General features: G+C 41.3%; 1 protein-coding gene across 3 annotated transcripts in view; it reads right to left on the bottom strand.

Moving 5' to 3' along the window:
* Positions 1-13,786, bottom strand: part of FAM120A (family with sequence similarity 120A) — a 110,082-nt gene that overhangs the window by 76,350 nt on the left and 19,946 nt on the right. For all 3 annotated transcript variants that reach the window (XM_054727058.1, XM_054727056.1, XM_054727057.1), the window contains exons 2-3: positions 12,777-13,023; positions 8,630-8,712 (exon numbers count right to left, since the gene is read on the bottom strand). In XM_054727058.1, coding sequence (XP_054583033.1) covers positions 8,630-8,712; positions 12,777-13,023 — 330 coding nt within the window. The remainder of the gene's footprint in view (positions 1-8,629; positions 8,713-12,776; positions 13,024-13,786) is intronic.

The raw sequence follows: 13,786 nt of genomic DNA, 5'->3' as shown, positions 1-13,786 counted from the left end.
AAATTCTGTTTAATTAAGAAGCAAATGTTTAAGATCTAATTGTCTTTTTATGATACTTTGTAGCAATTCAGTAATTGTTAGTCACTTGTTTTACAAGTAAAGAAATAAAATTTTGGAGCTGGAAAAGATCTCCCCCACACTTGTATAAATTAATCCCTTAGCTTCCAGGCAGGATAATTAAATAATAAATAGATAATGTCTGTGTGGAAATTTACGCTAACTGCCTCCACACAAAATATCCCCTCATGTGACAGATTTTCACTTTGGTATCATCTTTCCCCCAATATCCTATTTCCTACTGAAAAATGTGCACTGCTGTCTCCCATGGAAGAGGTGGGAATGATGTGGAAAGCACTTAACGAGGGCAGGTCCACCTGGGCTTGGCCTCCGCAGGCCTTACCTCTGTCAGCATCCCTGAGCCAGCAGGCCACACGCTGCCATCCGTAACGATCCCCTATTCCTTTGGCCGGTCTTGACAGCCGCTACTTTGTATTTAGTTCTGAGCCCCCCGGAGACCCAGGACTGGGTTAGAGCAGAGGCCCTGGGCACATTGCCTGCAGTCACCTGGCCAGCCACCCTCCCAGGCCTGCCCGGATACCTGCCACACTTCTGCCCTAGCCACTGTGGGCCTCTCCTGTCTCCAAGCAGCGGGGCAGCAGGGATAACCGCTGAGCAGTGGCTGGCATGGCCACATAGCCACAGTGCCAGGCTGGGTGGAAATAACCTGAGCTGTATGAGCACCGGTTGGGCCCACACTACAGGCACGCCACGAGAATCCTTAGAAGTCCGACCACACAAGCCACAGCAGACTTCACTGCGGCCAGTGCCAGCTCCCACAGACAGAGGTAACCTCTGATTCCTTAGAGTCCCTCCGATTTCCACCCATCACTTCAGCAATTCAAGGGGTGAACAATTCAAGGGGAGCTAACAAACATCTACATTATAAGAATGTCTGAAACTGAATTAATTTAAATAGTACAAAGTAGTTACCATATTATATTTCAATCAAATTACACCCACCATGCCACAGTGGCAAAGGATTCCATTAAAATCCAAGATTCTCTTTCAGGTGATATGTTGATTAAAAACTCTCCTAAGCTGTCAAAAATGTATCACTAGAAAGGATAATTTGACAGGTTCATAACTTTTGTACAATGGAGATGAAATGTCTCTGATAAAATGGCAGGTCCCCCATCAGAGATAAGCGCTCACTTCCCCAGTAAATGCCAGGTCTGCACATCTATAGCATGTGCTGGCTCACAGAAGGAAAAACATTCAACAGACTTGGTGGTTTATTATAGACTTCAGGGAAAATCCAACTATTGCATTTCTGTTATATCATGCATATTGTATACAGACATGATGACCTGTGAAATTTTATTTTAATTAGTCATTTCTTTGATGAGGTTCATTATTTTATAGAGCCTGTTCAAATTCTAAGTGGTTTCAAAACCCCAGAACATTTTGTTGTTGTTTTAAGACAAATAAAGGAGTATTTTTGCCCTGACCTGCTGAGCTTCATTCCATGCACTGAGAGGTCCCGGGTTTGATTCCTGGTCAGGGCACATACCAGCAGGGAGCATGCAGGAGGCAACTGATCCATATTTCCCTCATCCATGTTTCTCTCTCTCCCTCTCCCTCTCTCTCTCTAAAATCAATAAAAATACTTTTTTTTGAAAAGGAGTATTTAAAAAATCTGTATGTTATAATTTTGTGTTGGAAAATAGTTTTCCTCTCTTTTAAAGAATACATTCTTGTTCCAAAATTTTTTTTAACTTCAGTTCTTTTGGCCTTTAAACCTTACACCTGTGTGCTGACAGGAGTCTGAACCTGTCTGCACCGTCCCACGCCTGTCACTCTGTGAACAGAGACCAGCAAGCACATCTGGTGTTGCTCTTTAGGAAAAGAAGGTCAGCATCAGCTTTGCCACATGACTTCGATGAATACCAGTTTCTTAATACAAAAGTTAGCTATCGCTCCACATACACCCAGGAAACCATTTAATAAGACCCAGTTTAAACTCTGTTGTAGATGTGTGCACACATATATCTTAATGGCAGGCTAAACAGTGCTGGTAGCCTGGGAAAAGGTATAAAGTTTTACTTATTTCATCTCTACAGAATACATAATTTTTGGCAACTAAAATATTTTCCCCTTTATATTGGCAGAAATTAAAATCCTTGAATATTCAGGAAACTAAAGGCACAAATTAAATCCCTGAAAAAAGCTGCCTCGCTGCTCACCAGATGTGTGTAAGAGCTGAGGTAAGGAGGAGGTGCCTTCAGAAGTGACGATAATTCATTATGGAGCATTTCCCCTCAATCTGCATAAGTGAATTAGCGATCCGACGTTAGTAAAAGTATTTATAAAGTACATTTTAAAAGTTGTCTAGAACTCATGCTGGAGAGGAAACATGGGTGTATTTGATTGGACTATATTTTACTTTATGTCATATTAGTACATAGTGGACAATACTAGTATAGTTTGTGACTTAAAATATTTTCTTTATAAAAATTTTTGGAAAATGTAACGTTAGAAACCCAAAGAATTGAAAGAATGAAGCAAACTTAAACATGCAAAGTGTAAAGAAAGATTTGTTTTGTTTTGTTTGAATAGTATATATCAATTATCTTACTGCTAATTATGTCCTCATATTTATGTCAAAGTTCATTGGTATTTTAGTTTGCCTTTAAAACTTCTATAGTGTGTTGTTAGGGATTAGGTAATTGTTTCTAGATTTTCAAAAAGTTTTATATGAAGTATTTGTATATTATAAGAAAATGCAGTACTGCAATTTTGATTAGTCTGAAATAAATTTTAACTAAGTGGAAAAAAACAACCTTGATGACCTCTCCCAGTTGCATCCTAACTTCATATAAATGTTATGTGTAAATCATATGCATTTCTGCAAGCATCATACTGGTTTAATGTCTTATCATCTTAAGATTAACTACTCAATATGAAGTTATGGGACGATAAGGACAGCACAGAATGCCAAAGCATGAACATCAGTCACTCTCAGTCTTCCCCATGCTGATTCTGTGCAGTACCTGTGGCTTATCTCTAAAATCCACTCGGTCACTCAGTCCGTACGGGAGTTAGTGTGCTAACGGAAAATGCAGGCAAAACCGTGATTCTGAGGCTACGGGTGCGGCTGCTCCCAAACTCTCTCGGCCGCTCATGACATGCAAGGAAACACCACACAAGCTTCACGTAATGTCACCACTAAAGCAGAAGATCCTGATCCACTTCACTTTCACTCAGAAAATAGCCAAGTGTGAAGATTGTAAATACTCTGTGTTTGGGCAATTTCAGGGAAGGAAAGGGACACCTGACTTGGTCACTATTCACTCGTGGGTAAGACACACATGTTGACACAGCAGCATCGCTGCTCCAAACCTGGCCTCCAGCGCTGGTGTACAGACCAACCCAAGGAGCTGTGCAAAGGGTTCCTCCAGTTTCCAAATCCCTGACCATGTCCTGAGGCCCAGTATTTTCTACTAAAGAGTCAAAAGTAAGGAAAACCTTTAATCACCACAGCCATGCCTTTGAGATTCTTGAAAAGTTATAACCGGTATCAATATCTTACATATATTTGCCTAAATAAAGCTATGAAAAGGCTGCTAAAATGCAGCTAATCACAAATAATGCCAAATGTGACAACCGCTCTACAGATGGGAACTGTTATGCAGATATACTGAAGTATTTCACAGAAAACTTAAAGTATTTAATGTATTAAAACTGAGCAAAAATAGGTTCTCATCACACTATCCAGGCAAGGAGCACCTGCAGGCCTGATGGAAAGGCAGATGGGGCTGGGGCCCCTCCGGCAGGGATGTCCACTTACAACTGGGCCTGTAGTGTCCTGTGGTTGTGTTCCTCTCCTGGGGGGATGTTCTAATATTTCCGAGTGCTGTGTCAGACACTGATCTCGGCATGTACCACTTCATTTAATCCTCACAAAAACCGCCATGGGGTGCACTCTGAATGTCCCCATTTGACAGAGGAGCAGGTAAGCAGTCAGGCCACCATCCAAACCTGCAGACAGAATGTACACTGGGCAACTACACTCTGGAGTTATCTTCTAAACTGTGCCTCTTTTAGGACTGAAGTGTCCTATAAAATGATGGTAAATAGTGAGTTCCTTTTTACTTCTAATATTCATATTTAGAGCAATTAAAAGTTGACAAAACTACAGTAGTCCTCTCAACTTATTTATTTATTTTTTTTAATGAATGGGCTTTTTTTATCTTTTTAAATATATTTGTATTGATTTCAGAGAGGGAGAGAGAAAGAAACATCAAAGCTTGCTGGGATTTTTATTAAGATGTAGTGAATCTACATAACAACAATCTTTTGATCCATGAATATAGTACCTCTCTCCATTTATTTAGGTCCTTCTTTAACTTAGACCATAAATTTGTATGGCATCCATTTGTTCAGCCATGTGCTTCTCAAGATGAGTGGCTGCTGACTATAGCACCTACCTAGGGTAGAGGGCTTTGCTGAGCAGATGAGATGGAAGAAGGAGCAAGATTACGAGTGATGTTGGTACAACCAGTTCAAGGTAACCTACCAGGTAACCTACCAGGAAGTCCAGCCTGGCTAGGGAAAGAGAATCTGTGAGAAAATGAGCAGAGGGCCCCACAAGGGCCAAAGAGCAAAGTCTCAGCTTGTGAGAATACTAACGGTAGAAGGCGGTGATGACAGAGAAAAGAAGGGATATTAAAGCTTCACATAGGAGGGGAGCCAATGTATGACCCGGGGCCTAGAAGGCTACAATAAAGTCCCTAAAGTTAAGGGACACAAAGAACATGTTGTCTGTGGGCAATCTCCAGTACACTGAGCTCACAGAGGATTCTGGAAGGCAATGGGAAAGACCGATAAGATCCCCAAAGCTGTAACAAATGACAAAAGTGACTTGAGTGGAGTGATTATGAGCAGTAAAAGGTGGTACATTTAGGTGGCCTGAGTCTCAAAAGAGTTATCAAAAGGACCCAATCAAGGAATGTGGAGACAACCACAGAAAGTACCTGCAAATCAGTATCTGATTGGAGAAGCAGATCCAGATATATTAAAAAAAACTTTTACAACTCAATAATCCAAATTAAAAACAGATAAAGGATCTGAATAGATACTTATCCAAGGAAGACACACAAATGGCCAGTGAGCACAGGGAAAGATGCTCAGTATCACCAGTCATCAGGGAGGCAAACCAAACAACATCATACCCCCAGGACAGCTCAAGACAAAACAACAGACAATGACAAGTGTTGGTGAGGATGTGGAGAAAACACAGCCCTCACACAATTGCTGGGAGGAATGTAAACAGTGTAGCCGCTGTTTTCCTCAAATATTAAGCACAGAGTTACCACCTGACCAGCAATTCCAGTCCCAGGTATATACCTGAGAGAAATGAAAACACTTAGCTCCACACATGGATGTGTACATAAATATTCACAACAGCCAAAAGGTAGAAACAACCTGAATGTCCATCACCTGATGAATAAACAAACTGTGGTAGTTCTATCTATACTAATGGAATATTATTTGGCCATAAAAGGAATGAAATGCTGACACATGCTACAACACTGATGAAACATTATACTTATTAAAAAAGCTAGACACAAGAAGTCACATAATTCCACTTATAAACAAATGCCCAGAGGAGGCAAAACCACGGTAAATTAGTGGCTGCTAGGAGGTGGGGAGGGAGAGAAGTGGGGAGTGACTGCCAACTGGCACAGAGTTTCTTTCTGGGGTGATAAAAATATTCTAAAAGTATGCAGTGATGATGGTTGCGTAGCTCTGTGAACACCACTGGTTTTTAGTGTTAAAGGAGTAGATTTTTATGATAAGTGAATTGTCTCAAGAATGCTATCATAAAAACAGAAAAGCTTTCTAACTAAGAATGACAGTTTTAGAAATAACTGGCTGGCAAGTTCCAACTGTCACATGTCCTCTGGTCCCAGATTTGTCTCGTCTCAAGCAAGGCAATATCGCAGGGTGAGCCGCCTCAGAGTGTTCGGTGTGCAGGGACCACTGGTGAGGCGCAGGGTGTGTGTGAGGACACGGTCGGAAAACCACCAGGAGAGCCTTATTCCAATACAAATGATCTCTTCCATTCATGATAGAGAGGGCCTGCTTATGGACAGTGCCGGGGTTCCAGATCCACGGGGGAGGAAACAAGCTAGAAATGTTCTGCACACTTAAAGACTGAAAATAGCTGCTAAATTTAAGATAAAACTAGGAGTTTCCAGGTCATGAGAAGACAAAGACAGAGCAAAAGTGCCACTAGCTGAGCTTCCCTTTGTTTCCTTGACACCCACGGCCTCAGAAGTCGGGCACTGTAAACACTGTACTTTCCAGAGTCATGCCTCAGTTCTGCTCCTTCTGGATGGAACATGCATTCCAGCTCGCTCAGGAAGAATCTGCTGGCAGGCCCAGTCCCTCACGGGACGAGGCAAGCTGAAAGCAATCTGTAACAACTGGAGAGCACAAATCCTTCCCAAGATTCTGCCCCTTTCCCAGAGATGTGATGTGGGAACCCCTCCCACATCTGTAAAACAGACAAAAAAGCTATACTTGAGTTCCACCCATTCCAGCAGATTCCTTAGAATTTCAAACTTTCCACCTTCACTTGAGAACCAATGGGGAACAGGGAAGGAAGCTCTAATGGAAAGGCATAAACAAGTAAAAATCTTGTGAGTTTGGTTTTATAATTTTTTTTTTTTAGGAATTCCATATATAAATTTAAAATAAAACTTCTTAACTAAAAACAGGTTTTCACAATCTAAAAGCTGAGAGCCCGGTACAGTGCACTGAAATCCCACTGGGATTGCTAAGAATGTGCAGCTCATGTGCATAATGATGGTGACATTATAATGACAAATTAATAGAATGTACATTTTTTTAAAATTCTGGAGGATCAAATATCAATCTATTAAAAGTGGTTATCTTCCAGGAGTGGGATTCTAAGTAGCTCTTACCTCCACATTACATAATGGTTTATTTTGCTCAACCTTCCAGGCCCCTAACATTATTTCCTCTAGAGCCCAAAATGTCCTTGGATTTTAGAAGTGCTGCTTGGCTCTTACAAAACTATAGGATGACTTCTTGAGAAGGGAATATATTGAGTTAACTTCAATTAACACAAATATAGAGGCAGGAATTCCTTCTTTGAAATGCCTGTAGTGCCCAAACTGCTACCTCCTACATGCCTTAGAAGGTAGAACTCAGAATAAATAAAGCCCGTTTTTCTATTTAGGTACAATTTATACCCAACTTACATTTTTGTGTTTGTTTGTTTGAATATATTTTTTTATTATTTCAGAAAGGGAGAAGATAGAGATAGAAACATCAATGATGAGAATCATTGACTAGCTGCCTCCTGCACGCCTCCTGCTGGGGGGGATCGAGCCCGCAACCCGGGCATGAGCCCCCGGCCGGAATCAAACCTGGAACCCTCCAGTCCGCAGGCCAACACTCTATCCACTGAGCCAAACCAGCCAGGGCTACCCAACTTACTCTCAAATAGGATTCCAAAAAGGATCTGATGTCCTACCTCACTCGGATAAAGTTGCATAGTATGTGAGATAAACCACAGACCTTCAAAGTGCCTCAAATTATGCTGCTTTTCACTCTGGAAGCTGGCTCCATGTATGACATGAAACCCAAACAGGGCCCAGGCACAGTGGGTGTGGATTGTGGGATGGCTAGACACTGGGCAGCCACTGCAGCTGATGCCCACAGCACCTCATCAAGTAAGCTGGAGAGGGAAGAGAACTTCTGAACCAGCACTTCACCCCGAGATCTGCCGAGAGCCCTGCCATATGCCCCCATCTCACACTTCTGTCCACTTCATGTTCCTGGGAACCAGCCTAAATTCCTCCTCCCTGGGGTTGAACACACACTGGTCCTAAGGACACTTGTAAAAAAACATTGTTCAGTGACTTTTGATGGCAGACAGTAACACATAAAAAAATATAAAGTTGGGGATAGCTCTGGAAAAAATCCAGGTGAATTAAAACAAATTGTTCCTGATGTGACCTGATAGGATGCCCTGGTTTCCAGCTGCCTAAGGAAAAGGTAACGCTATTAAAGGAAGGTGAGTGACCAAAAATCAGTGAATTGGAAGGTAGGGTTGTAAACACTACAGAATATTAAATCAGAAAGGGAGAAGTGCAAAGGCTGGGTTTTGGATGGAGCTCTGAGAAGAGGCAGAAGCAAGGGGGCTCTGGAAGAAGCATGTCAATTGGCTACACACAGGTACAGGCTAACACACTGATCTCAGGTAGAGGTGACTCTACCGCCTATTGAAAAATTCATATTTGTAAGTAAGAAAATTAATATATAAAAACTTTAGCCGAAAGAGTTCCATCTTCTAGGTATAGGGCATGAAGAATTCCTCCAAGGAAATTTTTAAGGACATTTATAATTTTTCTAAAATATAGGTATTGGGGATAAGCCAAGGCAGATTGTTTTTTAAGGTAAGGCTGATCCTGAAGTTAGGGGAAAAAGCATGCTAACTTTGTGGCATGGTTCCTTCTACAATAAAGGAACATTATTTATATTAAAATAATAACAAAGTCAACATATTACAAATGTTAGAAATGAAATGAATTTGTACCTTAAGTGAGGCAAGTGGGTGCTCTGGACCAAGTAAACTCCAGTGAAAGGAAGCCAGGTCTTCATCAGGTAGAATGTGATTTCCTGGAAGGCAAACATGGAACCTATAAAAGCCATCACCATAGTGACACAGGGAAATTATCACTGCCATTAGAATCCTAAGATTACCTGTGACTTTACAATATGACTTTCTAGGACCACCTCATTTGATAAACCACATAAAACTTCCACACAGAAATTGGGAATACTTCTTCATCTTTTAATATAAAGCAGCACATAGCAGGCCCACCCACTTCTTGCAATTGCCTTAAGTACAACGTGAATTTGCAGTCACTTCCAGCAGCACTCACACTGAGTACACTGTGTTACAACCTAAGCGCAGGCCTGTCAGCCTGATAATGCCAACTTGATACAAGTTTCCATTGGTTCAAATGAAGATTGTATTCTGTAAACTAGTTCAACAGTAAAGGTAAAAATCTGCAGTTATAAAATTTAAGTGACAATGACTACTGCTTGTGGCATGGATCAACACCCTCCTCCTATAATTCCTACTGCCACCCACAAATAGATGTGACAAAGAACAGATCTTAACACCACCAAGCAGTGTCATTCAGCCGTGCACCCTATCGCCAGGCTATGTCACAAATGAGAACTGTATTCACTTTAAGAAGATACATTTTGGGGAAACATTCTCCCTTCACTATAGTGCTTACTGCCGAATATCTGGATATCTTCAATATGTTAGTTATCTCGAAGCAATTTAAAAGCAGTAATTTCCTAAATAATTCTGAGATTTTTATATCATAATTTAGTCACCACCATATGGACAGCAGACTCATTAATTGGCTAACAGAAAGCAAAACAGGGTGAGATCATTTGCAGCATTCCTGATCATAATATTCTAAACACACAAAACAAGACACAGAAGTGCTGAACTGCCATGATGCCCAGGAGCTTAGCTATGTACTGTCTAGTCACTGCTCTGCACTGTGTTCCTCTCTTCACAGATTGCATAGAACTTTACTGAGAAGTATGAAGTGTCGGAGATTTTTTGAAGTTTTTATATAAAAAAATAGTCACCCAATTACAACATCAGTAATAGTCTGTTAAAACATGAGTCAAATACATGTTACATGAATATTACACCCAACTGTTCTAAAGCAAAACAACTTATATAGCTATACTTTCTACTACAAAAAGGAAAAAAAATAATAATCTTTCTTATTTGAGGACTTTGAAACTTTTACACAAAACCTAAAATAAAAATGCCCACCTAATTAAGAGTTTGCCTATAACTTGCTTAAGTTTTTTCAAGAAATTCCAAGCCCTAAATTAATTCATTACTAAATTATTCAATATGTAACTACTGATTATCTTTCGTTTATTTTAAAATTTCACAAAATAACATAGTTAGAAGAGTATGAGATGACATTATCTCCCATAAAATATAGTCAATGTTTCTTAAATAAAATAAACAAATATCCTTCTACATCTCAAACTAGCTAAGGCATTCATAGTCTAAAAGCATACACTTTTCCAGTTGATTAAAAATCAATTAATATCCCCAAGTCATTTTGCATAACGTTTAAGTAGATATATAACTTTTGTAATATGACCATCTACATAATCACTTTTAACATCAGAGGAATACACTTTTATATTTTAACTAGAGGCCCGGTGCATGAAATTCGGGGGGGGGGGGGGTGTCCCTCAGCCCAGCCTGCACCCTCTCCAATCTGGGACCCCTCAAGGGATGTCTGACTGCCCGTTTCGGGTCTAAACGGGCAGTCGGACATCCCTCTCACAATCCAGGACTGCTGGCTCCCAACTGCTCGCCTGCCTGCCTTCCTGATTGGCCCTAACCGCTTCTGCCTGCCAGCCTGATCACCCCCTAACCATTCCCCTGCCAGCCTGATTGATGTCTAACTGCTCCCCTGCCAGCCTGTTTGCCCCCAACTTCCCTCCTCTGCCAGCCTGGTCACCCCTAACTGCCCTTCCCTGCAGGCTTGATCGCCCCCAACTGCCCTCCCTTGCAGGCCTGGTCCCTCCCAACTGCCCTCCCCTGCTGGACATCTTGTGGCGGCCATCTTGTATCCACATGGGGGCAGGATCTTTGACCACATGGGGGCAGCAATCTTGTGTGTTGCAGTGATGGTGAATTTGCATATTACTCTTTTATTAGATAGGGTAGAGGCCTGGTGCATGGGTGGGGGCTGGCTGGTTTGCCCTGAAGGGTGTCCCGGATCAGGGTGGGGGTTCCCTTGGGGCGTGGGGTAGCCTGGGTGAGGGGCCTGTGGTGGTTTGCAGGCCGGCCATGCCCCGCCGTGACCCAAGCGGAGGCCCTGGTATCTGGGATTTATTTATCTTCTACGATTGAAACTTTGTAGCCTGGAGCGGAGCCAAGCCTTCTGCTCGCTCCGTGGCCACAGCCATTCCTGTTGGGATTTATTTATCTTCTATAATTGAAACTTTGTAGCCTTAAGCAGAGGCCAAAGCAGGCCAGGGCTGCAGAAGCTTGGCTTCCTCCGTCGCCCGGGGCAACCCTAGCTTCCTGCTCTCTCCAGCTCCGTGGCTGCCGCCATTTTTGTTGGGATTTATTTATCTTCAATAATTGAAACTTTGTAGCCTTAAGCGGAGGCCTGGGCCGGCCAGGGTGTGCGGAAAGCTTGGCTTCCTCCATCGCCGGGAAAACCCAAGCCTCCTTCCTACTCTCTCCATGGCTGCAGCCATTTTGGTTGGGTTAATTTGCATACTCGCTCCTGATTGGCTGGTGGGTGTGGTTTGTGGGTGTAGTGGAGTGATGGTTAATTTGCATATTACTCTTTTATTAGATAGGATATTTAAAAATATGAAAGCATATTTAGAAAATTAGTTTTAATCCTCCAATCTCAAGTCACATGATTTGCCTAAGAAGATGGTCAGAAAACAGAGAAGTGCAAACTTAAAGACACATATTTGAGATTAGATCCAAACAAACAAAGACAATTTATGAAATCAGGATTTTGTTGACTGATTGTGGTAGTTACACAATTTGCTAACACCAAATAAACTGAAAATGTGTGGCTTGTGAAATGTGAAAATTTGCTTACAATAATTTCTAATTGTGTATAACTTTTTTAGAATGTTCATAAAAATCTGATAACTAGAAATTTCTAAAAATGCTCCACAATATAATTCCCATACAACCAGATTGGGCCACTAACCTCTACAGATACAAACTGAGAGTACAACGTGATCTCACTCTCATGAGGCCACGTATCTTTCACAAAGGGTTTGTGTGCTACAAACAGCCCTCAATCCCATCACCTCAGCTCATGGATTTGAATCACAGGAGGGCTTCACTCAAAACATGCTTACTTATATTGCGGGCACAATTCTTACACAATGGCAGCAACCTAGAAATGGATATTCAAGTAGTTACAGGCATACAGACAGAGAAACTGACAAAAGAGAAAAGAAAGAAAATAACTATAATATCCAGGCATAAAGTGACAGACAAATGTATTACCTACTGTAAAATTATTTTTAAGCAAAAATATATATATATAAATATATATATATAAATTCTTAGTTAAAATAAGATTTCTTCCTTTCTATGTATTCAACATAAGGAATTCCTCCAAGGGAGTTTTTATAGACATGTATATATTTACTTAAAATGTAGGCATTGTAAACAAGATAAGGTAGTTTACTTTTGTTGCTTTCCAATAAAGTAGTGAGTGCCCCAAAAGTGGGGGGGGGGGGGGGGGGGTGAGGGGCGGGGAGGTGAGCCACAGCAGATTTTCTTCTATAAGAAACACAACTTATGCTAAAGGTTTAAATGTCTAATTTTCAGAGTCGGACTGTGATAACATTTGTGATTTTATAAACTGTTATTTTGCCCAAACTTTAAGTGAATTTATTAACAAAATTAGTTTTTCGGCCTGGAAAGTATAATACATAAACGAACACATTAGAACAAAAGAAGCACATTATGAGCAATGCCAAAAATAATACTAAGAAATGCTTTTGAGGAGGAACCCATTCCCTGGTTCTTTTGAATTTAAGATTGAATCCAAAACATTCTAGCTTTAAAAATTAAAACATCACTGTGTTCTTGGTACATAACTCCTTTATGACTTGAGATCGCGTTCACACTGCCCACCTACCTAACAGAGCGGCAAAGATAGGGAAGCGGTTTGGGTTCAGGTCCAGCTGCTTGGCCACCTCATGCATCAGGTATTGGCTTGTGGTGAGACTTTTCCCATTCCGGCTCAGTTTTAGGGCATGGGCACTGAAATAGTAGGGGATGTTGCACAGCGCGTAATCAGAGTCGTACGCAACCAAACCATGAAAGCCGTTTTCTCTGCAGAAACCAATGACTTCTTGATGATGGTCCTCGATGCTCTGTGCAACCTGTGCAAGTAAGAAGGACACTTGATCAGAGGCCAGGCACCACGGCAGCACATGCTCAATGAGCAGACATGTCTATACAGAATCCAAAAATTTCAGATATGGGAAATAGCCAAGAGAGCCAGAAGTTCCAAAGAGCCATAATAAAGTGTGCAGCACATTGCTCAAATGGGAAATCATCTCCTTGTCAATAACGTATGATCCCATCCATCCACACTGCAAATTAGTTTTTTATTTCTTGTCAAGGTCAAAGATCACCTTGCTTACAAATACACAATGATAACCCCCCCCCCCCAAACCCAGTATTTTGAAGTAAAAGAGAGTGATGGAAAAAAAGAGACAGAACAGGAAAATAAAGAAGTGGGAAGGAAGATGACAGAGAGAAGCCAGCTACCCTCAGTGAAACCAAAATAACTTCTTCAAAGTAGATCAAATGTGTCAAATAGGAAAATAATCAGACAGGGTTTTAAAAAAATAAAAGTCAAGCCCTGACCGGTTCGGCTCAGTGGATAGAGCGTCGGCCTGCGGACTGAAGGGTCCCAGGTTCGATTCCGGTCAAGGGCATGTACCTTGGTTGCGGGCACATCCCCAGTGGGGGGGAGGGGGGGGTGCAGGAGACAGCTGATCGATGTTTCTCTCTCATCGATGTTTCTAACTCTATCCATCTCCCTTCCTCTCTGTAAAAAAATCAATAAAATATATTTTTTAAAAATAATAAAATAAAAAATAAAAGTCAAGTATTTCCATCTTCTATAGTTCTATACTC

This window comes from Eptesicus fuscus, chromosome 15 (genome assembly GCF_027574615.1).
Source record: "Eptesicus fuscus isolate TK198812 chromosome 15, DD_ASM_mEF_20220401, whole genome shotgun sequence".
NCBI lineage: Eukaryota > Metazoa > Chordata > Mammalia > Chiroptera > Vespertilionidae > Eptesicus > Eptesicus fuscus.
The sequence above is the reverse complement of the archived record's forward strand: the minus strand, read 5'-3'. Positions and strand labels throughout refer to the sequence as shown.